Genomic DNA, 27819 nt, shown 5'->3' on the forward strand with positions numbered 1-27819 from the left:
TTATTACACGTCATTGAGTAAACAGTAGCCAAGAGGATATTATGGTGGCCCGTGAATAATCATGCATGGGTCAGACAAACCAGTGATTGACATTTTGAGCGATGTCACACACCATCAGGGCGTGATGTCACGCAATCAACAAAATAACTGCTTCTGATCACTCATTGCAACCAGCATATCGGTAGGCTGCTACTGACTGACACATCTTATCATGGAATCCACATGGGATCTACTGGGTGAGTTTGGATCAAAGGTTCAAGATCATATTTGCTTTTGTCTTCTAACAACTATATGTTTTTGCCTCTTCAGGAATTTGTTATGCTGCTTGGCGGTATATTTCATTACATTACATAAATTACATACGACAAATTCTTATTGTAATTTATCTCAGGAATCTTTTTCAAACATCTTCGGAATACCCACTTGTTTGACAGACAAGGGAAATTTATGTCACTTTCATACATTTCGCAGGATTAAAAAAGAAAATCACTTTTGACACAATGGATCTTGTTTGTTTAGATTAGTCTTTGTATTTATTTGTTAATTTTTCAAAGATTCCCCTTCAACTATTCAAAAGACGTCCTTTATCATTTGTTGAATAAATATTAAGTGATAGTAAATATATAACGTCAACGTCAAATAATAATCAGTCTCAATTATCTGCCGAAACAGATTCAATTGGACGTAAAGGGCGAAATAGTGGGGAAAATTCAATGAAGGGATCACTGACAATCAGTTTCGACACAAGGTGTTTGTAAGAAGGGTAAGCATATCCTGCCCTCCTGGTAGCATCCGAAACTCACAAAGGTTGAAAAAAGTATGATATATAGATTAAATAGACTAGAAGCTATAATTCAAGGTAAATCTGGCAACATTAAAGCTGAAAAAAGGTGATTAAATGATAAAATAACAATAATTCATTTGACAGCTAGAATTATCACAAGTCTGCCTAAGTCCTGTAAAAAAAGGTTTCTTGACTTTGTTCTTTGTTGATAAAGGTGGGTAACTTTGTACCATATAGCTGATACACAGATGTATTAGTACTGTAAAATAACAATCAACAAATTACATAAACCACGTACCGGTTACTTCAAGCAAAACCACAAGGCCATTTGTTCATAAAAATATACACATTGTTAACCACTCAATGGCACCAATTATAGGCAAACTGATAAAACACCTGACATGAATATTAAAGCCATTATGCAGTAAGCAATTAACACCCTGCCCTAACATGGAATAGAGAAATGAGTGTGATTGCCCCGTTGATCTGTGCGAGTCGTACAAGTTTCACACAACCAATAACAAGGGTATTATTCCAAATACTGACCATATTCAAGTATATTCATATCAATATTGAATTTATTATTGATCAAAATAAAAATGCAAACTTTTTCCAGAGGATCCAACATCTACAGGCTTGTGCTGATGATCGCTCTAAAATCTTTGTGAGGATGAACTGCACCTAAACTAGTGGTATAATTAGCCGCCTATCTCTACTATGTTCCATTAAGCTGAACTTAGTGTGTAACCTGAACTGTAGCTGAGTCTCTCGATCTCTGAATCAGCTTGAGTCTTCATTCCAACTCACTAATGCCACTCTTTCACTACGACCACGAATATCCCAAATCACCCCAAATCGGAGACTTTCGAAATTCATGATGATTCGGCCAATAATGCAAACTTTCGTGGCTAATCGGGTTGAAAAATGTGAGGAATGACAGGAATAGATTAAAAAACATGTACGAATTGTAAGATTCATGTACGGATCATGCACAAATTGCCTACGACTAAATTACGAATATGCCGAATGTTGTTCTTACTTAATTCTTACATGATTCAAAGTTGACTCGGATCATTCGTGGCTGTTTAGGGATGTTTTCAGGTTGAGGACAAGAAATTTTGGGAGCCACGAATCGTAAAGAATAGCCAAGAATGCCAAAGAATCGAATACAAAGCTGTTGCGGAACATAAGAATTCATTACGAATGGATTATGATACAGTCAAGAAATTGCAATTCGGGGACCCTTCCACCAAAGTTTTTGACATGATGGCGGATTATGCTTTTTCCAGTTGTAGCCTGCTGGAAATTTATCAAAATTTCATTGACCAATAAAATTCAAATATTTTTCCTGTGAGGTAAGAAGATGTTATTGTTATACCACAACCTCCTTCAACTGTCACAACACTGAGGACTCTGCTGACAATGTGATAGCATATGTTTTGCAGCATGTTAAATGAGGCAAAGGTTGTTGTTTGTTTGTTTATTGCTGCTCTCAATAATATTCAAGCTATACACGAAGGCCTGCAAATGATAGGGTCTGGACCAGACAATCCAGTGATCGATGTTGTGAGCAACACACCACGCTGTTGTGATAAGATGACACAGTCAACCAACTCACTAAGTCTGACCACCTGAAGCATTTGGTTGCTTCTTACTACCATCAATTTGAAACTGGAAACCCACTTGGCAAAGACCTCATTACACAAGTTTGAAACAAGCTGTAAACCAATATATCAAAATATTTACGTTTCAATCAACTTAAAATGCACTTTCAGATAATGTTGACAATACTGGCTAAAGACATCCTTCCTGCAAGAAAAATTCGAAAGAAGTTCATAAATACGAAACAGGTTGAAACTAAAACTGAAATACCTTTCGTATATAGTCAAGATTAATTAACCGACAAGATATATGGCGAGGCAGGTACAAATGATTGAGAAAACACATAATGTGATCATAAATAGAGGTGTCACGATATGCTTACCTCATGTATTGACATAGACTGATACTCGAATTGATCAATACTTAATTTGCATAAATTTTGCATGAAATATTCCATGCAGCCCAGCTAAAAAGGGGCTGTTGCTATCAATCAGTGTGTGCTTAACTTGCATGACTGATTTATTCAGTTTTGTTCTGATAGTTTGATGTGATTTAGCTGTTTTAAGACACACAGAAAGGTAATGCCAACTGAATGCAATACGAAGGTAGCCATATCCTGTAAGGCAGCGTCAGGTCTCAATTCATGATGATCGATATATTTGACACCCCCACTGATCAGTCAGTCAACAGTCAACAGACAATATCAATGTTTGAAATGTTACAAGTACAAAATCTTGACATTTCTAACATTTCAAACAGGCTGTAACATATACAGTGAGTGAGTGAGTGAGTATGGTTTTACGCCACTTTTAGCAATATTCCAGCAATATCAGACACCAGACATGGGCTTCACACTATGTACCCATGTCGGGAATCGAACCTGGGTCTTTGGCGTGACAAGCGAACGCTTTAACCACTAGGCTACCCGACCGCCCATTACATATACAGAATACCGGGATAAAATACCGACTGACATCATAGTTACAATTCAACATGATAGAAAATGTGGACAATATGGTAGTTTTTTGCAATAAATAATAAGAGAGCACTTTAAGTATAAGAGCACTTGTCTGAGTAAACAGCTTGACATCAGCTCAACAAAACATATCTGAGATCAAAGGTGACATTTGAAACATTTCAGTCCAAAATGGAAACAGACAACATATTTCTAATTAATCATTCAAACATTTTCAAGAATCTGAAAGTGGTGCAAGTTTCAAAAAGAAATTCTATCTAAGGCAGGATACATAAACATCACGGACATAGGTAGAACGAAAGTATTGTGGAGTTGTCAACCATGTGCAGGTGGAATATATGTTCTGATGAGTGAGTGAGTAAGGTTTCACGCTGCTTCGAACACTATTTCTGTTATATCATGGTATGAGAGTTGGAAGAAAGCCCAAAATGATGCAGGTTAGATATTTTACAACTCTGGCAAAAACCCACAACCACCGAATCGTACTGACAAACCGAGAATCATTTTCCATGCTAATGCAGAATTCAAATCTCGATCAGCTGATCCCAGCTAAGGGACACAACTCATCCAAGCTAAGGGACACAACTCTGTACAGCAAGTTGCAGTGCCTCTGATCACTGGGTCACAAGTGTCCCTGTGTCTACATGTCGGGGACATAACCAAAAAACATGTGAAAGTCACATGTGTTAAGGGTATCCGATACTCTTGTTCCTTCACTTATGAATAAGATCAGTATAAGTAGAACTGCTAGAAACGTCATTCACCGAGTTGAAACACTTTCATGACTAATCATAATTTTGAGATACAGATAAAAGGCCTTTATCACTCACCGGGCAGTTCAACATAATAACATTGGTAAAAAAATAATAATTAAAAAAATACACATATATGAGTAGGATGATCGCTTTCAGCGGTGGATCCAGGACTTTGACAAGGTGTGTGTACATGTAATACCCAAGTCACATAGTGACAGTCTTCACATCGTGACTTGGTCGAGGGCACAGTTCACGGGTAAGGCGCCTGAAGATAAGTTGAGTGCGCCCTCTGGATCCACCAGTGACTTTGTTGAACTAAACTCACCGCTGTTCCACAAAACATCTTAGCACTATTTCCATTACATAATCGTAGCTGGAAGACTAAGACAGATTTATGGAACATGTTCTCAGTCTGGTATATACAATGTCTTCTACAACCAATCCCTCACAGAGATGTGCACAAGATGGCGGGAGATGATGTGTCACCTGACAAAGGCTATTTCCCTCATCACAAGTTGGCATCGGGCTTGACCCACTTGTAGGTCCCAGTGTATGTGAAGTTGTACCGTGCACACAACTCATCATTCTCCTTGGGACCTCGGCTGAAACACAAAATAACATTCAGAAGACAGAAGACACAATAATAATAATAATAATAATGATGATGATGATGATGCGCTAGACGGTTAGTCACATTATCCATCTCATCCTACCAGGTACCTATTTACTGCTGGGTGAATAGAGGCTTATTTAGAAAAAAGTCCCCTGCCTAAGGAGCCGGCATATAGAAGCCCTACAAACTCTCAGCTGCTAGACATGGTCACCCCATCCATCTTTTCTCCATGACGGACGTTGCTCAACTTCATGTGATTGGTGACCTGTACGCTGTGCACAGGACCACGTGCCAGTTAGAAAACAATGAGAAAATGAAAACTTACCAGGAGGTTTTCCTGCATACTTATATCACTCTCAGATATGTATTTGATATTCATGAAATAAGTTCAAAATGGAATGTATGCGTAGAAACTTACAAGTATAATCATTTTTGTCCAACACTCAAAATTTAACATACCATTATGCTGAGCAAACCACTGCATAAAGATATATCAACAGGAGTTGAACTTTTCAGTTTGTAGAATAAGCAGTTTCTTAAGTGCAAAAAGTGCTTCAATAGCAGAGCCATTGATGGTGTCATTTGATTGCGACGTCATGGTAACCAATGACATCACAATGGTCTGCAAAGCATTGTGATGCAATTTCATTGCAGCGATATCTACAGTGTAGATATTGCTTGATCTCACCCAAGCCATATCTCCTGTGGGAGCCAGTTTCGGATGATAACTTAGCATATACCTAAATTGGTAATTATTCATTTTTGTACTTAACCAGTAATGTGTGATAACAATTCTCATGCTTCGCTACAGTTCAGTATGAAGTTTCAGACAACAAAACATGCTCACAGCTGGGGAAAACAGGTGTGTTATAAAAGTAAACATTTCCAATAATGTACGCCAATTTGTCTGTGCACAATATTGCAGTTGTTTGCAAAAATACTGAAGCAATAACTAAATTTCATTAAAATTCCTGTAGTATATCTGTAGCATAAAGTGTGATATACTGTAACATGATAGATGCGTTCAGTTTGAAATAATACAAATGCATTTCAAGTAAAAACAGAAATAAACCTCTTGGCTGATGATCCCTAGCCACCTCCCCAGCAAACACCCAACTTCACATTGTCATACAATCCTCAAGCGTCAACAAAGAAAGACACTACATTTTGTCTTGTTTCTTTACTTGATGACATACTTATACACACAGTCATACCATACATTCATTACTCATATGAATCACATCCATTGACAGATAATGAACAGATGCCTTGAAGACTACGTTTGAAATATATAATGAAAAAATAAACCTCCCACCTGTAAAATCTAATTTATTCATTGTGGCTGTACAAAAAATGTGTTGTGATGTTACCAAGAGAGGGACCATCAGGTTTTGAGTTCACCTTGGACTTGTAATTTCATTAAGCAGCCCAAGAGCGCAAGAATGCACAAGCATGGGCTTTGAGTATGTTCGACCCCTCTGAGGAATCAAATCTTGGCACCTTACAAAAATTATGGGACATTCGACAATTGCAATGGCCCAGTACCAGGGAAGACATTCCAATGCTACTTGCATCTAGCAGTGTTCCTGCTGGCTTTTGAAACTGACAGTCCTTGTGGACTGGCAACTCTTAAAATTACCAGTCCCACCTAATTTTTGCCAGTCCCAACTTTCAACAAATAAAAAAACGTGTGGAAATTATTTGGTTTTCATTCTTTCAACATCATGTTCAGTGCAAAGATGTCATCTCTGAGGCCGCTTAGTTAGATCTATACATCAGTATAGATGAAGTCACTACAAATGGTTGTTGGTTGGTTGGTTTGTTGTTAAACGCCGCACTCAGCAATATTCCAGCTATATGACGGCGGTCTGTAAATAATCGAGTCTGGACCAGACAATCCAGTGATTAATATCATGAGCATCGATCCACACAATTGGGATTGATGACATGCATCCACCAAGTCAGCGAGCCTGACCACCCGATCCCGTTAGTCACCTTTTATGACAAGCAAAGTCACCTTTTACGGCAAGCATGGGTTGCTGAAGACCTATTCTTCCCGGGGTCTTCACGGGTCTTATAAAGTCATGTACTGGATCATACCTATCTCCACCACCTAACCTATAATGTCATGTTTTGGTTTCTTGTTAGGTAGTAGATGCTGCAAACTGTGTTGCAAGTTTTAGAAGGATGAATCACAAGGATTAATACAAAGACAAAAGAACAGAGAATGTGATAACATTCAATTCTTCTCCAGTAGTAACTACCTGTCATTATGGACAGTGCACAACCTTCAACTCAGCAGGCTTCCAGTGTATTTCCCCTGATCAACACTACATACATCCATGCACCATGCGGTTATGGGCTGGGAACACCAAATTTGAACATCAGAGAGTCCCAGGGAAGCCGGACTCATACTCCAAGGGATTCTGCTGTAGCCCCTGCCACAGCAAATCGGTGGATTAGCGTTGACTGTGAGTGAGTGAGTTTGGTTTTGTGCCGCTTTTAGCAATATTCCAGCAATATCACGGCAAGGGACACCAGAAATGGGCTTCACATATTGTACCCTTGTCGAGACCTAACCCGGGTCTTCGACGAGACGAGCGAACGCTTTAACCACTAGGCTACCCGACGGCACCTAGCCGTGAATGTACTAATGACACAACACTGATATACCAGCACACCCTACGAGCAATAACTATTTCCTTCATGTAAAAGTCACCCTGGCTGTGTATCTACACATCAGAATTCATCAATGCATCTGTAAGGCCAGCCTTTTTTTATTTTTAGGATTACGGATTTATCAGCCCAAAGTCCAGGGTTGGAGGAGAAAAAAAGAAGAAGCCAGATGCATTTTTTTTAATGAAGAATGCCTCTGGCATACTTTATGAACAAATTCTGTGCTCAAAAGACTGCCATTTGTGACGATAAAGCCCCTTGTAACAATAAAAATTCTACCACTTACAACACGGACAATTGTCAAGGGAGGCTATTCATGCTCGGCTTCGAGATCAACAAAGATCAATTACGTATCTTTTTACTAGTTTACAACAGTAAATTCATGTTTTATACTAAAAGGTGATGAAAACAAATAAAATAACTGACTACGAGGCTATCGTCAGGGAAAAAAAATGGAAATCCGATTTGATTTTTTTATACATTTTCTCAAAAATTAGAGTCGGCGGGTCCGTAACCCGAAAAATATAAAACGCCTGGCCTTAACCAAGCTTTCAACATACTGTTAACATGTAGATAAAATGAACAAACGTTTGCTCTTGAAAATATATTTTATTCAAAACTTTTTCTAATTATTATTCATTATGCACTATTTATTATCAAAGTATTAAATAGTATAAGCAGTATTTATTATTAGCAGTACCTGGATTCATACATCTGAACAGACAGAACATATTGTTACTACTCAACAACGGGGACAGTAAACAGCACAGTAAACAGTAGACATTTACATGTAACAGACACCTCAATCAGCCTATTACAGTAACATACTAGCATTGCATTCCACGTATAACAATGTAAATATATTTCCAAAATCTAAAAACTATAAACACATGTAATGTTTTGAATTATCAAAACTTGTATTCCAAGGCCAAGAAACTTATTTTCCTCCCTGAAAATATGGAACCACTACATATATGTGCAGGAATAATAGAAAACCCACAAGAACATTGCATACAACGAGAAAGATAATGTGTAAAATCAAATATAGAACAGTACAGACAACAAAAAGAAAAATATGTCAAAAAGTAAAATGCATTTGTGATTTGATTAATGAGTTGACAATTATCAACATTAACAATTATCAGCTCATATTTGAAGTACAAAGTGCACCTTGTATGCGTATCAACCACATATATTATCAATAACAAGTGCTTGAACACCAAGCACTGGTTTAAGCACAGAATTGCATCAAACAAACTTGGTAAGGAATGATATGGAAGAACAACATGATGCTATTATCATCATACCATCATCAAACCACTGAACGGTTACATGTAGGTATTCCAGTATTGTGTTCTACACAAAATATTTATTCTGTTTCAAATTCATATGTTTAGGGCTGATCATTATGAACAAACAGAAAAGCTACCTATATTTGATATGAATGGTATCAGAAAAATGCTAATTTGCCATCTCCAAACTGTTAATGTGGCAAATGCCAATTTCGAGATAAAGGTACAAAATCCCAGAGTGGAGTCAAAGTTGGGACAGGCTTCAAAGTTGCGACTAAAATGGTCACCTGTGCGACCAAAATTTCAGTTTGTCTACTGTCTGAAATATAGAGGTAGCCAAATGACTACCTTGAAAAATATTTTGTGGCAACTAAATTCTATTGCTACACATATGTAGACACACAAAATAAATAACAGTTGATCTTGGAAGAGACGTCTGTTACTAATTGTACTCGCAAATAATTCTGAAATGCATAAATATTAATGTCATTAGTATTTCATTTTAGTTGGTAGTTTGTTGGATAAGCAAGGATATACCTATATTATCTAAATTGCATCATTGTTCGAGTCATAAATAACAAAACTCAAGAAAAGTTTTCACTAATATACGATTCCAAGACAAGTGCTATGACTTGTACATATAATAGTTATTTGATAAAAAATACAATATTGGCCTGACTTCTTGATTTTATCACTGGCTACCTGGAAAAAAATACTTGTAGTCATATGGCTACTTGGTAAATATCAAAACTTTGAGGCCTGTGGGACCAAGTCTAATGTTTGCGATAGCGATATGGATTTTTTATCTTGATTTTGACATCAGCAGTTAAATTAATATGTATTTATATGGTGTGGCAGTTGGCATTGGAGAAAATGTTTCAGATATCCATACATTTGAGATAACTCAGGGTGTAGTTTGTATTTGTTGTGTGTGACTACCCAACTGATATGAACAGCAATGTAAAACTGAAAGTGCACGGCAACATGTCACACATACACAAGAGCTTATCATGTTCATAGTGATTGTCCTTTTAGAGTGAGTGAGTTGTGTTTAACGCTGCTTTTAAGAGTATTCCACTCATATCACAGCGTGTCAGCTTCATGCTGGAGGAAAGCCCGAAGTGATGCAGGTCTCAGACGTTTACCACTTCGGTGAAACCCACCAGCACGGGTATGGTGCTGACAAACCTAGAAACATAATCGGGCGAACCGGGATTCGAACCCACAATCATAGGTTTCTGGCATGCCCAAGGGACGCAACTCTGCACAGCGAATCGCAGCACCTTAGATGACTGGGGCCCCCGTCATTTTAGATTCCAACAGGAATTTACTGTCTGATTTTTATACTGTGTTCAAACTTATCCTTATCTTGACATGCATACATGTCATTTTACACTTTCCCCCAATTATGTGCAAAACTGTAAAGCTAAATATTAAATGTTTTGTAACTTGTTTAAAAAATAACACTGAGAGAAATGACATTTGAGACCATTTCACATTGATATTTATACTGTGTTCAAACATGCGTATGATTTCTCCATCCTTACCCCTAGAACGGTTATGACAGCATCACAATATCCATGGCCACACACTGCCTGTGATATTGTTCATTGTCAAACATGGTAATGGAATATCGATATCCCCACTGAATGGCTTGGACCCTAAACATAATGGATATTACTCTGCAATTTGATTTGTAATCCAGATTTTAGTTAAAGTAATTTCACAAAGCAATGGTAAAGTCTGGATTTAGAGGGTATACTGACATGTCTGTCTGACATGATTGTCAAGATGAAACGGTGAAATATACCCAAAATATACATAAGAAAACAGTTCTATCACAAATATCAACAACTTCATAAATCAACTATGAAAACTTAACATTTCATAAATCAAAATAATATATCCCAACTATTTCAATAAAAGTCTTAAATGTTAATCTGAACCAAAAATTATTAATCATATAAGTATAAAGTAGTATGTTGAATATACGGTCATAATTCACATGGATACCAAAACTATCATAATATTAATAATATCCACAAAATTGGACATTTTCATACAGTTATATATATGTAGAAACTACTCTATGTAAAATCAGACCTTTGCACTCAATAGCAGTACCAGTAGATATTTCTTTATTGATACTACCTGTAGTAACATATTTATGCATTTCTTTTTGAACACTACTGGTATGTAGAAAGAAAGAATTCTACACCTTTTCAAACAAACACAGAAAAAACTATTGTTGCGGACAGTGAGATAATCCCAAATTGACAATGTGAAAGAAAAAAAGAGCATCCTTCTTTTAGAATGAGTGATTATTTTTTTTCACTGTTCCAGCGATATGTGCCTGTATACTTGAAACCCTTCTTGGCAATTAGATCATCAGCTTCTGATGGACCGCGACTGAAATCACCAGAAAATAAGGACATTAGATACTAAAAAATACAACAATTAAATAATCTGGCTTCTGTGAATCTACCACTTTAATACTTTCGCTGGGGCCACGTATAGCTGTCAGCCCCAAACGTATTCAATATGTGGGATATATATAATACCAGCCATGGTCAGGACCCGTTGGCCTGGGTCGAAGCCTTGGAGCCTAAAGCCGCCCAGCCGAAAACTGTTTGAAAGTTGTTTTTGTAAAATGTTATTAAAGAAAGATGTAGAAATAATGACATAAGCTCTGTGACATTTCGATGACAAACGAGGCAATTTGGCAAAAAATTAAGGCACGGTGTTTTAAAAGTTGTTTTGAGCGAGGCGTAATTGATGTGTGAGTAGCATTGCGTGAGAGAGTGAGGTCTGTTGAAAAAGCGTGAGCCTCAAGCAAAGTGTGTGTGAGTTGACAGGTATGGGCATGGCTGGCAAGGGTTTGATTGTGGGTTCGAATCCCGGTTCACCCTGATAACGTTTCTAGGTTTGTCAGCACCATACCCATATTCGTGGGTTTCACTAAAGTGGCCTGAGACCTGCATCACTTAGGGCTTTCCTCCCACAGAGAGCTGCTTCAGTTTAATTGCTAATAACCCTTGAATAACATTTATTCTTCATGGTTGAAGGAATTAATTTTTTTTTATTTAGGTTGTATGATCAAAGTGCAAAACTTTATCAAAGTTAAATCAAAATTCAACACATAGTGCAACATACTTCCAATACATGATTTCTCTTCATTTTCTGCATAAGTTGAAAAATAAGAATGTATTTTCTTCAGTTTGAATAACAAAACATCAGGGTTCACTCTAGGAATTATCTGACATGGGCCCCTTATGTGAAAATTTCAAATATTCTAGAGGTATACCCAAACTTGCCCATACAGAACCATGTTACAATTTACCATTGTATTTGAAAATGGTGGCCTTTTTTCAATTTTAGGGTCTAAAAGCACAAGGCCCAACCCTATAATTATCCACGAAACATAAACCTTCACTATCCATCTTTAAACTAAGAGTCAATCCTTTTAACGTGCAATAAACTTCCATGTCAATGTGAAGCTTACACACAAACATCTTTTTTGCAAATGTCATCTACAACTGATTGGAGACATTTGAAACTACTTACAGTCATTATCAAGCACATTAAACGTTTGCTTTAAAGCTCTCAATGGTAATGTCAAACCCATTTGACAGAGTGTGTCACTAGCCGTGCATCTAATGTCAAACCCATTCGACAGGTGAATAGCATAAGGACATCCCCAACCAAAACTTGAAATATCTTTTCACCAAGAAGGCTTTGCGTAACATTTAAATTACGTACGCCATAAATAAATGCTCAGCTTGCTAACTATCAAAACTTTCAGTAGTTTATTTACCTCAAAAAGAAAATATCACGAGTTAAAAATGTTTAGGCACACAACTACAACTGTTGACTTTTTGCACTTCACGTTGAGCGGCATGCAGTCTGACATATTCCTTATAATGGTATCCTGGTACTGAACTCCACAAGTATCTCATCCTGTAATACTATCACAATCATTTTCTTACATCTAACCTAATTTTCTACAATTATTTACACAGCTGCATAAATCTTTGTTTAAAAACATCTCATTTTTTAATGAGTGTGCAAATGATTTTGTTAAATAAAGTTTCAGACATTGACCTGCTGTTGACAAGGCGACAAACGTAAGTGACATGTATGGGCGTGGCCTAACTTCCGATTTGTTTGTTGAAAAAAAATCAACAAACGCTGTGAATAATAAAAAATATATGATGATATGCAAAATCTGAACTTATATACATTCTAGGTAAACCATTCAGTAGCAAAACAAAGCAGATTAAGAAAAAAACAAAATCAAAATCCTTGCAATTTCATCTATCATTACTAAAACTGGAAGCAAATACCGCATCTCACACATCAGGGCAATATGCAGACTTAATAAACTATCATTAAGAAAATTTCAAAATAGATTAATATTGAAAAGAGATGACATAATTTAATATCTATCGTCACAGTTTACTCTATATGGTTTAGTGCGCACCTAAGTATAATGTGCACCCCCCTCTAGCGGATTCAGTTTTTGTAAAAAAATTGCGAATATTATGCACAGAAAAAAATGACACAGTACCCCTTCAGCGAATTCCGGTAAACAAACAGGTGATAAGAGTGAGTGAGTTTGGTATAACACCGCTTTTAACAGTATTCCAGTTATATCTCGGCGTGTCAGCTTAATGTGGGAGGAAAGCCCAAAGTGATGCAGGTCTCAGATGTTTACCACTTCGGTGAAACCCACTAGCATGGGTATGGTGCTGACAGCCCTAGAAACATAATCGGGGCGAACCAGATTCGAACACACAATCATAGGTTTCTGGCGTGCCCAAGGGACGCAACTCTGCAAAGCGAATTGCAACACCTTAGACGACTGGGCCCCCCATGCCAACTGGGCAAATATGACATTTGAGATATAAAAAACAATCACCAGACATGTTGATATACTGTTTAAATTGTATTTTTTGTTCTGCTAGGCATTGTTTTACATCCAGGGATTAAGATTACCTTGTGTATTTACTCGTAAACTAAGCCGGAAACAGCAATAGCTGTACACACGTTTTTCTTGGAATCTACCGGTGATTCAGTTGAAATTTTCCCAATGATATAACATTAAAGGTATTTGATGCAAGGATCGGGATAAATTGTATCTGAAACTATTTTTTTAACTTGAATAATATATTCCAATATCTAATTATTTTAGTTGCAGGTTTTACTAAATATATTTCAAATAATAATAACCCTAACTTCGGTGCAGCTGATCGCTATTGCTGGTTATTTTTCTTCACATCGAACAATTTGACTAGTCACCGTCGAGGCTCCCGAGCATGTGATCGCGAGAACTATGTGTTGACAAAAGAATTGTCAAACTACAACAAATAACGAGTCAAAGTATGGCATTTATGATATATGTATCCATTCTCTATCAACAAAAGTTCATTTCAAGGCGTCATTAGCAGTAATCTGTCTGTGGTTGCTGTTAATAATGGTGAGTTGGACGATCTTCCGATCGCTTAACACACGATTTCTCCGAAAATAATTAAAACAATATTAAAAGGAATTTTGAAAAAAATTAATGAAATAAGTTACAAACATAAGTCCAGATATACAATGAACATTTTTGATAACCAGACTGTGTAATTACATGATTAATTTGCCTACTTCAGTATGGATTTGTTGACATGGTATTTCCGGTGTTACGTGCTCACGGTAATGTACATCTTTGAGTTGGGGGGAAAGACATCAAAACTCATTAAGGCGTGTATAATGCACACCCCCTTCTACCCAGCTGTGTTTTTTTTGGAAAAAAAGTGTGCACTATCCTCAAGAAAATACGGTCATAACATATTGTTATTGGTCTATCATGGCAAGAAGGACAATTTAGTATACTAAAAATGTTCTTGACAACTTTTTCTGAGAACCTCCGGTCCTCCGAACGGATGAAACTAGGTACACAGGCCTATGTACCAAAAACAAATTTGTACCCCAAATGCTTTGTGATTATGTACCCATGAAAATAAAACAATAGATCTCTGCATATTATATTTATTTTGTCATGTATATTACAAACAACTGTAAATGAGCAGAACATGTAATAAAACATTTCATGAAGTTCATAATATCACCCTGACTGTGATCTTTGAGTGAGGCCAGTACAATTGGCAAAGCTCAAAGTGATTGGTTTTGATAGTACCGGGTAAGTGATGTCTTGTCACCGATGAAGAGGCTAGTTAAATTGGTAAAAACTAGTTAATTGTGTTGTCTTCATAGAAAGTGATAGTAAATTACTTTAAGATACTAAAATCAATGTATATCTTTCAAACTAATGCAAAATTATTCTAGGTACGAAATCACATACAAGTTTGGGTACAAAATCATTGGGTTAAAAAAAATCACTACATTTCAACTGGATTTCGTGAAACGATGGGATAAAAAAGATGTCCCATCTGTGTGATTCCTTTTCACATTTTAAATCACAAATTTGTTTTACATCACCAAACAGGTATACAGCTCATTTTTTTTCCTAAAAATAGACTATTTTTGTTGAAATATGGACAGAAATGAGGATTCTTAAAGTTATAATTCTACATAACTTGTCACATGGTTTGACGTAGGTCTATCAAAGAAAAATCCTTATGAAATTTTTTGATTTTCATCAGACTACCCCTGTCTGTGACCTTTGTACTTGACGATACATTCCTGTTAAATGAAGCCTCGACTGTTTGAAAATACCCACCCTCTTTAGAGCGTCATGCTAAAATTAATCCAGCAGGCAGGGCTAAGCAATTCAGCAGGTTGAACCTTAAGGGCCTTGCCGTTTCACCCCAGTGAAGCACAAACTTAAATAGGGCCCATCAAAACAAGTCTCCCAAGGGTCTATTGCAGGGCTTGGAGCTGGTACATGTCCTGTGCCTCCTGTCATGCGGATACCCACTGCTTGTACACAACAGAGTCTGGGTTTCTGTGGGGTGCACTGGAGTGTTCAGACATAATGGATATCATTTCCACACTGGTCTAGTTGTCAGACAAATTGCAGGCTCACCCACATCTGTGAACTTGATGACCATGACCACATTCACCTTCACTGATGTATTCCTCCATCAACTCTCACCACAGATTATGTATGTGAAACTGTAACTGATTATGAAATTTCAGTTGTTAATTTGTAATATTCCAGTGTTAGAAATTGGCACTAGTCCTGTAGTCCTTGCCAAACTGCCCAATAGTTAAGGTATCTTAAGGAATAGTAGAAATTTGCCATTTTTAATGGTTTTGCTATATGTTATCATTATAAGGACTAGTGGAGTAAATATGTTAGTTTCTACCCCTGATATTCACACAATTTCGTTCTTTACAGTACACAATTTAAATCCAAATCATGAATTTTGTAAGTCAGGGACACAAAAGTTTTTTATGTGGATAAATTGTTCTTACATACAAGTCTTATGAAATTGAACCAAGTCTTATTCAGTTATCAATGGTAAAATAAATAAATGTCAAGGATCTTTGAATGAGTGGTTTTACAATGCTTTTAGCAATATTCCAGCAATATCACGGCGGGGACACTAGAAATGGGCTTCCCACATTGTACCCATGTCGGGAATCGAACCCGGGTCTTCGGCGTGACGAGCTAACGCTTTAACCACAAGGCTACCCGACCGCCCCCAAGTATCTTGGATGACTTTCTACTTGCCTTTGTTTAATGTGATAGCCTTTGCCATTGCCAGTCATGCAGACTAGTTTGTCCTTGATTGGAATGTACAAGGTACAGTCGCCCTTGTTGGCACCCACATTGTGATAGCAGTACCAGCCAATAAAGTCAAATAGTAATCACTGATCTTTCATCGCCATAATTGTCTCTGATCTAACACGGAAAACCTGTTGGGTTGTGTCACCCTGTGCAGAATGTCATCTCAACAATGTTTAAACAATTAAGGGAGGCCCGGGGTTTCCTTAAGACTCCCTGCTACAGAATTTGAATACAGGATCCGCACTTAATGTGTAACATTGGGGTTATGACAAGGATCCCTTGACTTTCATGCTTATTTTCAACCACTGCTCAGAATTAAAAGAAATGTGTTTGGCAATTTGAACCCATTCTCACAATGACAGTTTTGCTGTATCATATCAAACATGTCTGAGTGTCTGAGTGATTGAGTGAGTGAGTATGGTTTTACGTCGCTTTAAGCAATATTCCGGCAATATCACAGCGGGGGACACCAGAAATGGGCTTTACACATTGTACCCATGTCGGGAATTGGACCCCGGGTCTTCAGCCTGACAAGCAAACAAACATGTTTGAACCTCCAACCTTTGACTGTTTATGTTGAAATGATATGAAGGTCTGTGGGGCTCCCATTTGGCAGTTGAGGCCACAGGTCCATGAAAGGGATGCAACTCTGATTCTACATTGTTGACGTAAATATACCTTACAGTGATATCATCTATCCACTAAAAATGAAGCGAAGATGTCCCATGTTGAACAGAGCTCAAAATAATAGCCTTTCACTTGACTGCCAGTACACTGTAAATATTGCAGGAGGACCCATTTGGCTTGTATGTTTGTTCATTTAGAAATTTCAAAATGTGTTTTTCTATGAAGAATAGACCATATGGTTCAGCAAGATCGTATTGACATGCATTAATTAGAAAAGAGTCTTGTTACACCCTAAATTCAGACCAGTTCTAACACTGCCAAGTCAATGGACTCATAACAAGGTATACAAATATGTCATGGCTGCAGGGTTTTTTTATGAGTCAGTGACTTTTGACTTTCATGTTTTATAAAGACTGAAAGACACTCATAATTACCACCATGCTAGTCTTCATACAGAGTACTGGGATCTATTCTGCCCTGGAACTTGCTCAGGATCCTTAATGTCCACACACACCTACTGAACCATATCAGGATCTATTCTGCCCTGGAACTTGCTCAGGATCTATAATGCCCAGACACATCTACTAAATCATATCAGGAGTGAGAGAGTATAGATCAACTCTCTTTGTAGTGATATTCAAGCTATATTCAGGGATGCTAGGTAACCTGAAAAATTACTAGACCGAGTAGTGATAAGATATGATATAACGTCTCCCCTAATAAAGCCTTAAATTCTACCAGCCATTAGGGCATCTTTAACACAAGATAGAGTGACTCATGCTAGCGGCCTGGCGCCAAGCTGTATCCATATACCAGTAGTGAGTTCAAATTTAATGTCGCATCAGCATTATTTCAGCCACATAGCGAGTATTATGATTATGGCAAGGGACACATCAGGATAAGATATGGCCACAACACTGTAAGCCAAAGGCTAGTGAATATGTCTCCCAGAAGCTAGTGATGTCGCTTAGAGCACAATTGGTGTCTACCCATGCATATTCTTTAATTCTTGTACCCATTTTGGGAATTGAAGCTGGATCTTGGGCACGACATTAGTAATGAAATGTGGCACTAGCAGATTAACAGTTGGTAAATCATCCTACCAGGTACCCATTCACTACTGGGACATCAGCACAACACAAATACAAACAATGCTAGCCAACCACCTCAGTCATTCCAAGATTGATAACATTAATATCACAGAATCTGCTCAGGACTTAAGTGAACCTTTCACTGTTCATGTGACAGCAGAATATACTATTATTCAGAAAGGTAAACAAGGTTGCACTGAACACTCTCCATTTCCTCGTGAAGCAATTGCCTCCGTGGTCTAGTGGCAGAGCGTCCGCCCGGAGAGCGGAAAGTCCGGGGTTTGATCCCTGGTCGCGTCATACCAAAAGTCGTTCTTGTTGTTACCCTGTCTGGCGCTCGACATTAACAGGATAAAACAAGGACTGGTCGGCTCAGTATTCTGTGTCTGATTGGGGTATTCATGTTAAACTGCGGCATGGTATCTCTGTGTGCTAGCACTATAAATCGGCATCAGTCGGGACTAGTACAAGCAGCCACACCCACACACACGTGATTGCATGTCGCTATGTAAGTGCAATAATCTTGGACGCGAGAATACCCCACTCAGAAAAAGTATACTGACTCCAAGCCGACCAGTCCTTGTTTTAGCCCCTTAATGCTGAGCCCCACAGGGTAACAAGTACCATCTTTTAACGTCTTTTGGTATGACGCGGCCGGGGATCGAACCCCGGACCTTCCGCTCTCCGGGTGGACGCTCTGTCACTAGACCACGGAGACGGCCTGCAAACTATAAGATCTGTTTTGTTGTTAAGTTTTACAGACATAAACATTCTTGCATGGGATGATTGTCGTCAACACTTATCGTAGTTCTAATACATGGTATTAACATTTATATTTCATGATTCTTTTGTTTTAAGAGTATGTCCTCTTCCGAATGTGTTGCCTTCACACAAAACACAGACAATGCATTCGCTAATGTTCAAAGCACAGATATTCTGTTAAATATAGTGAGTGAGTGAAAGGTAAATTAAGTATTATGTGACATTTTGTTCAGTCCTTAAGCAGCCGGTAAAAATTCAAACCAGGGCCACGCAAACCACTGTGTCATACCATGACCAATGTCCTGGTGGTGACACACAGTCAACCTGGTAGCCACCAAACCTAGTTTTAATTAGCTATCATGACAAGCATGGGGTACAGGGGACATATTAGCATCTGTACTACCCACACGTTTCATTAAAATTTAATACCATATCAATTAAACAACTTTTAATTACCGCAGCATATGTTGAGATACTCAACACGAGGAATGTTCACTGAGATCAATTCCACATCAATTCACTATACACGTGTCGGAAGTTGGTGGACTAATACTGCTACAGTAGAGGTAGACTAAATGGGATGCACAGCTGTAGAAACTAATTTTTTTAGTCCTCTAGTCCTTATAATGATAACATTTAGCAAAAACCTTTAAAAATGGCAAATTTCTACTAGGCTTCATGATACCTTAACTATTGGGCAGTTTGGCAGGGACTACAGGACTAGTGTAGTTTTCTACACTCTATGCCTGATGAAGTTCATGCACTTAGAGTTATCATTTGTTGCCCATAGAGTTAGAAATAACCAAGATCATATATACACTAGTGCAAATACCACTTCAAGAGCACAAATGTATTGTTTATATAATCCTGACGGATTCATTGGAATCTTATTGTGAAACAAGGTCGGAATGATGTCACAGCAGAAGATTGCTGACGTCTGTGGTTTGACAATTGTGGTTTTCTAAGATGGCGGTCTTAATTAGTGCATTCTTCTAAAAGGGAGCTCAAAAGGATAAAATTATTACACTCACATGTGTGTCTGATTTTATGAAACCCATGTAAGAATTCATATTGCTCTCGCTCAGGAAATGCAAGAATTCTGACACTTGTTTTGTGAAATCAGTATGACACACATGCTCGTATAATAATTTCCCTGTATGTCCTAATATTCATACACCAACATCAGCCATCATATATGGCATCCAATCAAATTAGAGATCATGTCTTTGCTCATGCTATCAGGCTCCAACTCCATATGCAAATATATATCTGTGGTCACTATCTTCCCTCAGCAAGAAAGACTGCCAAGGCAAACAATCATGTAGTTTGCATCATTTGGGATTACTCCTGGCTTCTGGAAGTAAGCTACCACTGTAGAGTAATCCGTCACTATGAGAACTGAGGAGTGAGATAGTTGGACTTTTCCGTTCCAGAGAGCGTAGAAAATTGCCTTCCTTTGTAGGCAATTTATGTTCTTTTCGGAAGCGTTCCAAAGACCTTGGACCTTGAAATTGTAGATATGGGCTACCCATCCATAGATGGATGTGTGCGTGAATAGGTGATGCTCGGTGCCGTATCTACAGGGAATGCCGCTCATCACATCATCTCTGTTGTTCCACCCGAGGAGGTTCTGAATCAATTCAATTCAATACCAGCGCATCTATATAAGTGAGTCCAGGGGTGGTGATCTCTGAGTATTGATCCAATCCTGTTGAGGGCATAATGTCAATCTTCCTCTGTACGTCAAATCTTGAAGGGATGTAAGGCTCCCTTATAGAGACATCCACCAATGGAGCAATCGGGATGTGAGGGTACCATGTGAAACATCGTCAAGGTCTTGGTATAAAGCTCCTCTGGGGAGCAGAGCTTGAGGACGCCATCTTGGACTCGCACGTACACACTAATACTTCTGTGAGTATTGGCTAATAAGGACCTTTACCAAGACGGACTTTTAAGTGCATTCGTCACCGCTCGCCCCTTTCCGTAACCTGCAAGAAGACTCGTCGTCCTATCGATGAATGTTATGCGTGAAAATACGACAAACCAATCAGAATGCGCGTATGATATCGATTTCTTTGTCAAATAATCCCTCAGAAATAATTTTTGATTTACATATGTCTTGCATCTAAAAAAATATCCAAGACACAGTTAAATGTGTTCATTCATACTGTATAATTCCGCACGTCCCAATGTCCTTTAAATTGCATCAGCAAAATATATATTATATGGGGAAATATATGTGAACCATTACGCAACGAGTAGACAATTGTTTTAGGTATGCTCGTTTGCGCTAAGACGGAACCTAGTCGCAAAAATGGCCATGAGAGGGGCACGAGTCTCTATTCGGCTTGTCCCGGAATAACACGAGTTGGTCACGAATGTTTTAAGTGTTGAATAAGTTGAACAATAGATTACAACTAATTATCTGAATTTTAGATATCTAGTGTGACTGCACAGTGTGACTACATAGCCCTCAGTTGAAAACCTAATGTTGACTCTAGCTAAAGACCTGGATGCTGACTGACGGTTTTATTATCTTGACAACTAGTCATTAGTGGTGGACAGTCAAGAGGACTTCTGTTGAAAATTCTGAAGATTACATTCTTGTGATTGCTGCCAACATGCAGGATTTATGTCAGTGATGTAATAGAGGTAGAGGATTTGTAAGAATTATAGGTTTCAGGCGTAACCAATGGGAAGCAACACTGCACAGCGCATCTGTGCCACCTGTGCCCCCAAATCATGTCAGACAAATCAGTGGTTGAATTACTTATCAATGTTCCACACTGTGAGTGTGAGGGTACGATGATCAACCCAGTCACCAAGTCTAACAACTGATCCAAGTTAATCACCTGTTACTAAGAGCCATAAGATATACTGATCTTGTTATGGAAGAAATTCAATGCATGCTATGCTTCTAGGTCATCATTCATGCACTATCTATTCAAATCTAGTGAGCACTACTACAAATACTGCAAAAATCAGCAAAATAGCATGTTACAAAACAAATCAAATTCACATCTTCAATATAACATTCTTATAAAAGTTTACCCGTGAAGATTCGGGGTAGAATAAGTCTTCACCAAACCATACTTGCCGTAAAAGGCAACTATGCTTTTCGTAAGAGGCGACTAATGGGATCGGGTGGTCAGGCTCACTGACTTGCTTGATGCATGTCATCATATCGAAATTGCTTGGATCGATGCTCATGATGTCAATCACCAGACTGTCTGGTTCAGACTCGATTATTTACAGACCGTCGTCATATTATTGCTGAGCAGAGCCTTTAACAACAAACAAAGACATTGAAAATTCAATTTTCCTATATTTTGGTCTCCATAGCACCTGTCACTGACAGCGACACCATTTATGTACACCGTGTCCTTCGATAATACCATATAATGACATGTATGTATATACCATCCCATACTGAACATGTTTCACCGACACCATACCTCATTATTTACATGCACACCTTGCGTAACTGTCAGTTCAGTCGGTGACACTATGTTGTTAACAAACAGGGACCTAAGAATTAGGGCAGGGATGTGGCCAAATTTACCACCCTGGTACCTGACCTCCTATTACCTGACCCCCCACTACCCGACCCCCTATTACCCGACTACCCGATCCCCTATTACCCGACCCCCCTACTACCCGATCCCCTATTACCCGACCCCCCTACTACCCGACCCCCTATTACCCAACCCCCTATTACCCGACCCCCTACTACCTGACCCCCTATTACCTGACCATACTCTGGTACCCGCTGTAGTACCCCAGAGTTCAATACCAATCGTCCAGCTGGGAATAGTTTTACCCAACCCCTGGCAAAAACTATTTAGATACATGTATAAAACAATCTGATCATCTATACACTGAAGTTGACTAAAGCCTTATGTTTACTCAAACACATAAGTCACAAGGAATGCATGCATAGTCAGAAAGTAATGTGGACTTTAGCGACTTGTAGCGTATTGTCATTCACCCACGAGTCTGGGTAGTCCTGTGGGTACGCAGGTCCTACTCAGGACCCATCTGACATCTGTACCCGAGTCACCCTTCCCAATGCTAATTAAAATGATCATTAATTAACTGAAACTACAATGATGAACACAATAACGGTAACTATACAAAACGAAACACTTCAACAAACAGAAGCCAGATATGTGCAAAAAATAAAGGAACTTCAGGGGTTAAAATAACAGGAAACGGTCCCTTATTCAAGATGGAACAAACTTTATTACTTATAATTCCATTTGATTTCAGAGTGAGTGAGTGAATAAGGTTAATGCCACAGCAGTCTGAAGAATCTATCCAGTCTGGATATGATACACCAGCTGCTCACTGTATGATAACTGATCTGAGCCAATGTGGTACTAACGCCAGGTTTAAAACCAACCTTCTCTCATGATCACCCATTTAAGTACAATCAATGCATAGCAGAAATTGTGGCCACATTGTTGTTTCTTGGCAGTGGGTTAGACTGGCGGTTCAAGTGTTCATTCGTCATGCTGAAGGCTTGGGTTCGATTCCCCACAGAGTACAAAAGTGTTCAACCATACTCACTGACTCACTCACTGTTATGTCTCAATGAGTGAGTGAGTGAGTGTGGTTTTACGCCGCTTTTAGCAATATTCCAGCAATATCACAGCAGGGGACACCAGAAATTGGCTTCACACATTGTACCCATGTCGGGAATCGAACCCGGGTCTTCGGCGTGCCGAGCAAACGCTTTAACCATTAGGCTACCCGACCGCCCTATGTCTCAATGACAGGCATTGATATGGAAAGCCTATTCCACGCAGGAATCTCCCAATTTATACACTGATGAATGCTATGGAATACATTATGAGCCAACGACATACTCTCCAATTCTAGAATGCATGTCCACCTGCCAATGTTATTAACCCCTGATGACAAACTCACACTGTGTTAGTGAAAAGCAATGGACAGCTATCAACTACGAAGTACAAACACAAAACTCAGAAATAAGCTCCACCATACTTTTAACTACTCAATAACAACACTAATTCCTCATGTTCAATTTGCTGGATGCACATATTTGTCCATAAGCAAAGTCTCCATGGGAAAGGCTGTAAATTCACGGCCTCAGTCATCAACCAGGGTTCCAAGGGATCAGACAGAACCCTAAGTATACATCAGCCAAACAGGTATAATTGTCCTGGAGAAGGATCCACATTGTTTCAGATGCTGCTACAGGACGTGTATGTACGTGGAGTTTATTTCTGTGTTGTATCGACCAGGGTGACACTGACCTGCCATAGACGTAGGGAATCGGTTTGGGTTTTTCCTTGTCCACCTGGTGCAGTAGCGGTGTGAAGATCCTCCATGCCTCCAACAGCTCGTCAGATCGGACAAAGTGGATCTGGGACCCCATGAAGACATCCAGGATTAGACGCTCGTAGGCATCAGGCAGCTTTACGTCCTGAAAATGCAAGTGCAGTTGTAGATTACTTGGAGGAACAGTCCACAAAAGACGACAAATTCAATTCATTATGCATCTTTATTTCACACTGTTTTTCTATGTTGTATACTATCTGGGTAAAAGACTAGTTTGTGTGGCCGGTATGACAAGAGGAAGGGAGGGGTGGTGGTGACTGTAACCTGTACGTCTACAGTAGTCTACCCAATAAACTACCCAGCTAAGGGAATAGGAATCAAAACATTGCTACCGTATTTTCTTGAGTATAGTGCGCACCCATGTATACTGCGCACCCATGTATACTGCGCACCCCCCTCTAGCGGGTTCAATATTTTGGAAAAAAAGAAATTTCAATATTATGCGCAGAAATTTTTTACACCGTACCCTTTCAGCGAAGTCCGGCAAACGAACGGGTGCTGAGAAACTTCGTCAGTACAAATTCGAAATTTGAGATAAAAAATCACCAGACATGTTTATTTACCGTTTGAATGGTAATTCTTGTTCTGCTAGGCATTGTTTTATATCTAGGGATTAAGATTACCTTGTGTATTTTCTCGTAAACTAAGCCGGAAACAGCAATCAGCTGTACACACGTTTTCTTGGAATCGACCGGTGATTCGGTCAAGACACACCCAATGATATAACTTTATAGGACTTTTAATGCAAGGATCGGCAACAATTGTATCTGAAACTATTTTTTTGTATCAGGAATAATATATTCCATTATTTTCTTAATTATATGCAGCCTTTACTAAACATATTTAAAAGGATAATAACCCTAAGCGAAGCAGCTGATCGCTATTCCCGGGTATTATTTTTTACATGGAACCAGTCTGACCAGTCACCGTCGAAGCTCACGCGCACGTGATCGCGTGATCGTGAGAATTTCATGTTGACATAGAATCGTCAAACAAAAACAAATATGACTTTTAATGAGTCAAAGTATGTCATTTGTGATATATGTATCCATTCTCTGTCAACTAAAGTTCGTTTCAAGACGTCAATAGCCGTATTCTGACCGTGGTTGCTGTTAATAATGGTGAGTTGTGCGATCTTCCGATCGCTTCACACACGATTTCGCCGAAATTAATAAAAACAATATTATAAGGATTTTTGAATAAAATTAATGAAATAAGTTACAAACATAAGTCCAGATATACAAAGAACACTTTTTATAGCCAGACAGTGTAATTACATGATTATTTTGCGTACTTCAGTATGGATTTGTTGACATGGTATTTCCGGTGTTTCGTGCTCACGGTAATGTCTTTCCATGGGGGAAAAAAACATCCAAACTCATAATTCGTGTATAATGCGCACCCCCTTCTACCCAGCTGTGTTTTTTCAAAAAAAAGTGTGCACTATACTCAAGAAAATACGGTAAATGAAACTAGGCAATCATTCACCTGATGAAGGAGTAAGCATTGTGTTCCTCATAATAAAGAAGTTGACATCCATAAATTCTCTTCCTTATGAGAAAATGTTTTCAGAAAATACACATATTAAAATAAAACTATGCACTGCACCACTTCTATTAGCATGGACACCGTTCCCCAAATTTGAAAAGAATCCAACCAGTAGTTTTCAAGTTATAGGTCGCACAAAGGTTTAAACAATAAACAAAACATTTTTTTTTTTTTAAATAAAAGAAAACTGTATTTTTTCAGAAAATCCAAATGTTGAAATCAAACAAATCAAACTTCCCTCTGCACCTCTCCTATTGGCATAAAAAATGTACACCAAGTTTGAAAGGAATATATCAAGTAGTTTTCAAGTCATAGGGCGCACACAAAAATGTCCGGATTGTCGGACGGTATTCCTTGGAAAAAACTATATACCCCTGCCCTTTTGGGGGGTATAATAAACCATAATAAAGATGTTTTCCAATTAATTCGTATGTTTTACTTATTTACTTACAAACTTCTAAAGTTCTTTTCAAAGAAAGATATATTAGGCAATAATTAATTATCATCCCCGTCCGACCCACAATTAAACCCCCCTTGGCAAAATTATTTTATTTGCTGATTGAAATGTTTAGAGCACTGTAACGACATCAGCTGTCAAACAGCTATTTCATGTTTACGACATGCCATAAACTAGTCTACAACTGACTCTAACGTCTGCTTGCAGTCAGCTGTCAAGGTGGTGCTCGCTATTTTGAAAATACGAGATGGTGTGCAGACCATTAAAGAGACGCCTATCCTTTGCCAGAGTCTATGACTCATGGAAATCTTCAACAAGTTTGCTTGTGGGGAACTTGACAAGTTAACGTCAAATGAGGATATATTCATCACGCATGAGTACAAGTTGGTGCAGAGAAAACGAAAATAGGTTGGACACAGATACATCCGACTGCTACTGTTGAAATCAAAGTTTATTTACTATCTTTGTTATATCAGTTATCTATTGTTCCTACCAAGGTGTCTGTCTTCAAACAGATGACTTTAATAGAAAATAAAATAGAAAAAAAAGAGCCTCTGTCCCCACTTTTGAAAAAAAAGCGGATGAGAATTTAGCAAATAATTTATTTGGGCCTTATAGATTTGAGATGATCTGCAGGATTTCTGCAGAAACAAGAACAAATCTAGATGAAGAGGACAGTGAGTGGTTATTTCATATTGACATTTTCTTTACCCTTGGGCAGGAATATCGGCCTCTGAACAGGTCCAGACAAATCACTGTATAGAATACTGGAGACCCACTGCTCTCCAGAATCCCTGTGAGGTCTTGAACTATTAAAGTGTTTGCAACAAATGCAAAAACAGACACAACCTGCTTTTACCTTGATTGTCCAAAGGTTTCTCGTTACATAAACATCAAGAATATCTAATACTAATTTACACAGGATATTTTCAATATGGCTGCTGTGGTATCCATGTTGAAAATCAAATTTTACCCTATTTAGTGATACCATTTCTGAAACCCTACATGGAAGGATGAATATGATACTGGCCAATACAGATAAATATATGTGGTTACCATATTTGCCATAATAAGCACTCTGGGTTAAAAAAAAGAAAAGTGAAAAAGACAAAACTTACTCAAACCAGTTAAAGTTGTCAGAAATTGAGCAAATCAGAATATTATTCAAATGTTGATGAAACAAAACAAAAACATTTTAGACAATATTTACTAGGCAATCATAAACACCTTCTACACTGCTGTTTTCTGTAAAAAAAAAACTTTAATAGACACGAGTGAGTGAGTGAGTGAGTATGGTTTTATGCCGCTTTTAGCAATATTCCAGCAATATCACGGCGGGGGACACCAGAAATGGGCTTCACACATTGTACCCATGTCGGGAATCGAACCCGGGTCTTCGGCGTGACGAGCGAACGCGTTAACCACCAGGCTACCCGACTGCCCCGTAATAGACACGATACAAAATACAGACTGTCATGTAAATGTTCAGGCTAAGTATTAGACGCTGACAGAGATTATTTACAGATTGATCTAG

The 27819-nt window shown here is 38.4% G+C and overlaps 1 protein-coding gene across 2 annotated transcripts in view; it reads right to left on the reverse strand.

Moving 5' to 3' along the window:
- Positions 1–3829: 3829 nt before the first annotated feature.
- The window catches only part of LOC139446823 (glucose-6-phosphate 1-dehydrogenase-like), a 50686-nt gene continuing 26696 nt past the window's right edge, over positions 3830–27819 (reverse strand). The window contains exons 11-12 of one of the 2 annotated variants that reach the window (XM_071228160.1): positions 24196–24365; positions 3830–4719 (exon numbers count right to left, since the gene is read on the reverse strand). In XM_071228160.1, coding sequence (XP_071084261.1) covers positions 4626–4719; positions 24196–24365 — 264 coding nt within the window. In that variant the 3' untranslated portion in view covers positions 3830–4625. Of the gene's footprint in view, positions 4720–9295; positions 11108–24195; positions 24366–27819 lie in introns of those variants that run through there. The other variant, XM_071228162.1, reaches the window with a different exon arrangement.

This window comes from Haliotis cracherodii, unplaced genomic scaffold (assembly GCF_022045235.1).
Source record: "Haliotis cracherodii isolate W230 unplaced genomic scaffold, xgHalCrac1.p SCAF_6, whole genome shotgun sequence".
Taxonomy (NCBI): Eukaryota; Metazoa; Mollusca; class Gastropoda; order Lepetellida; family Haliotidae; genus Haliotis; species Haliotis cracherodii.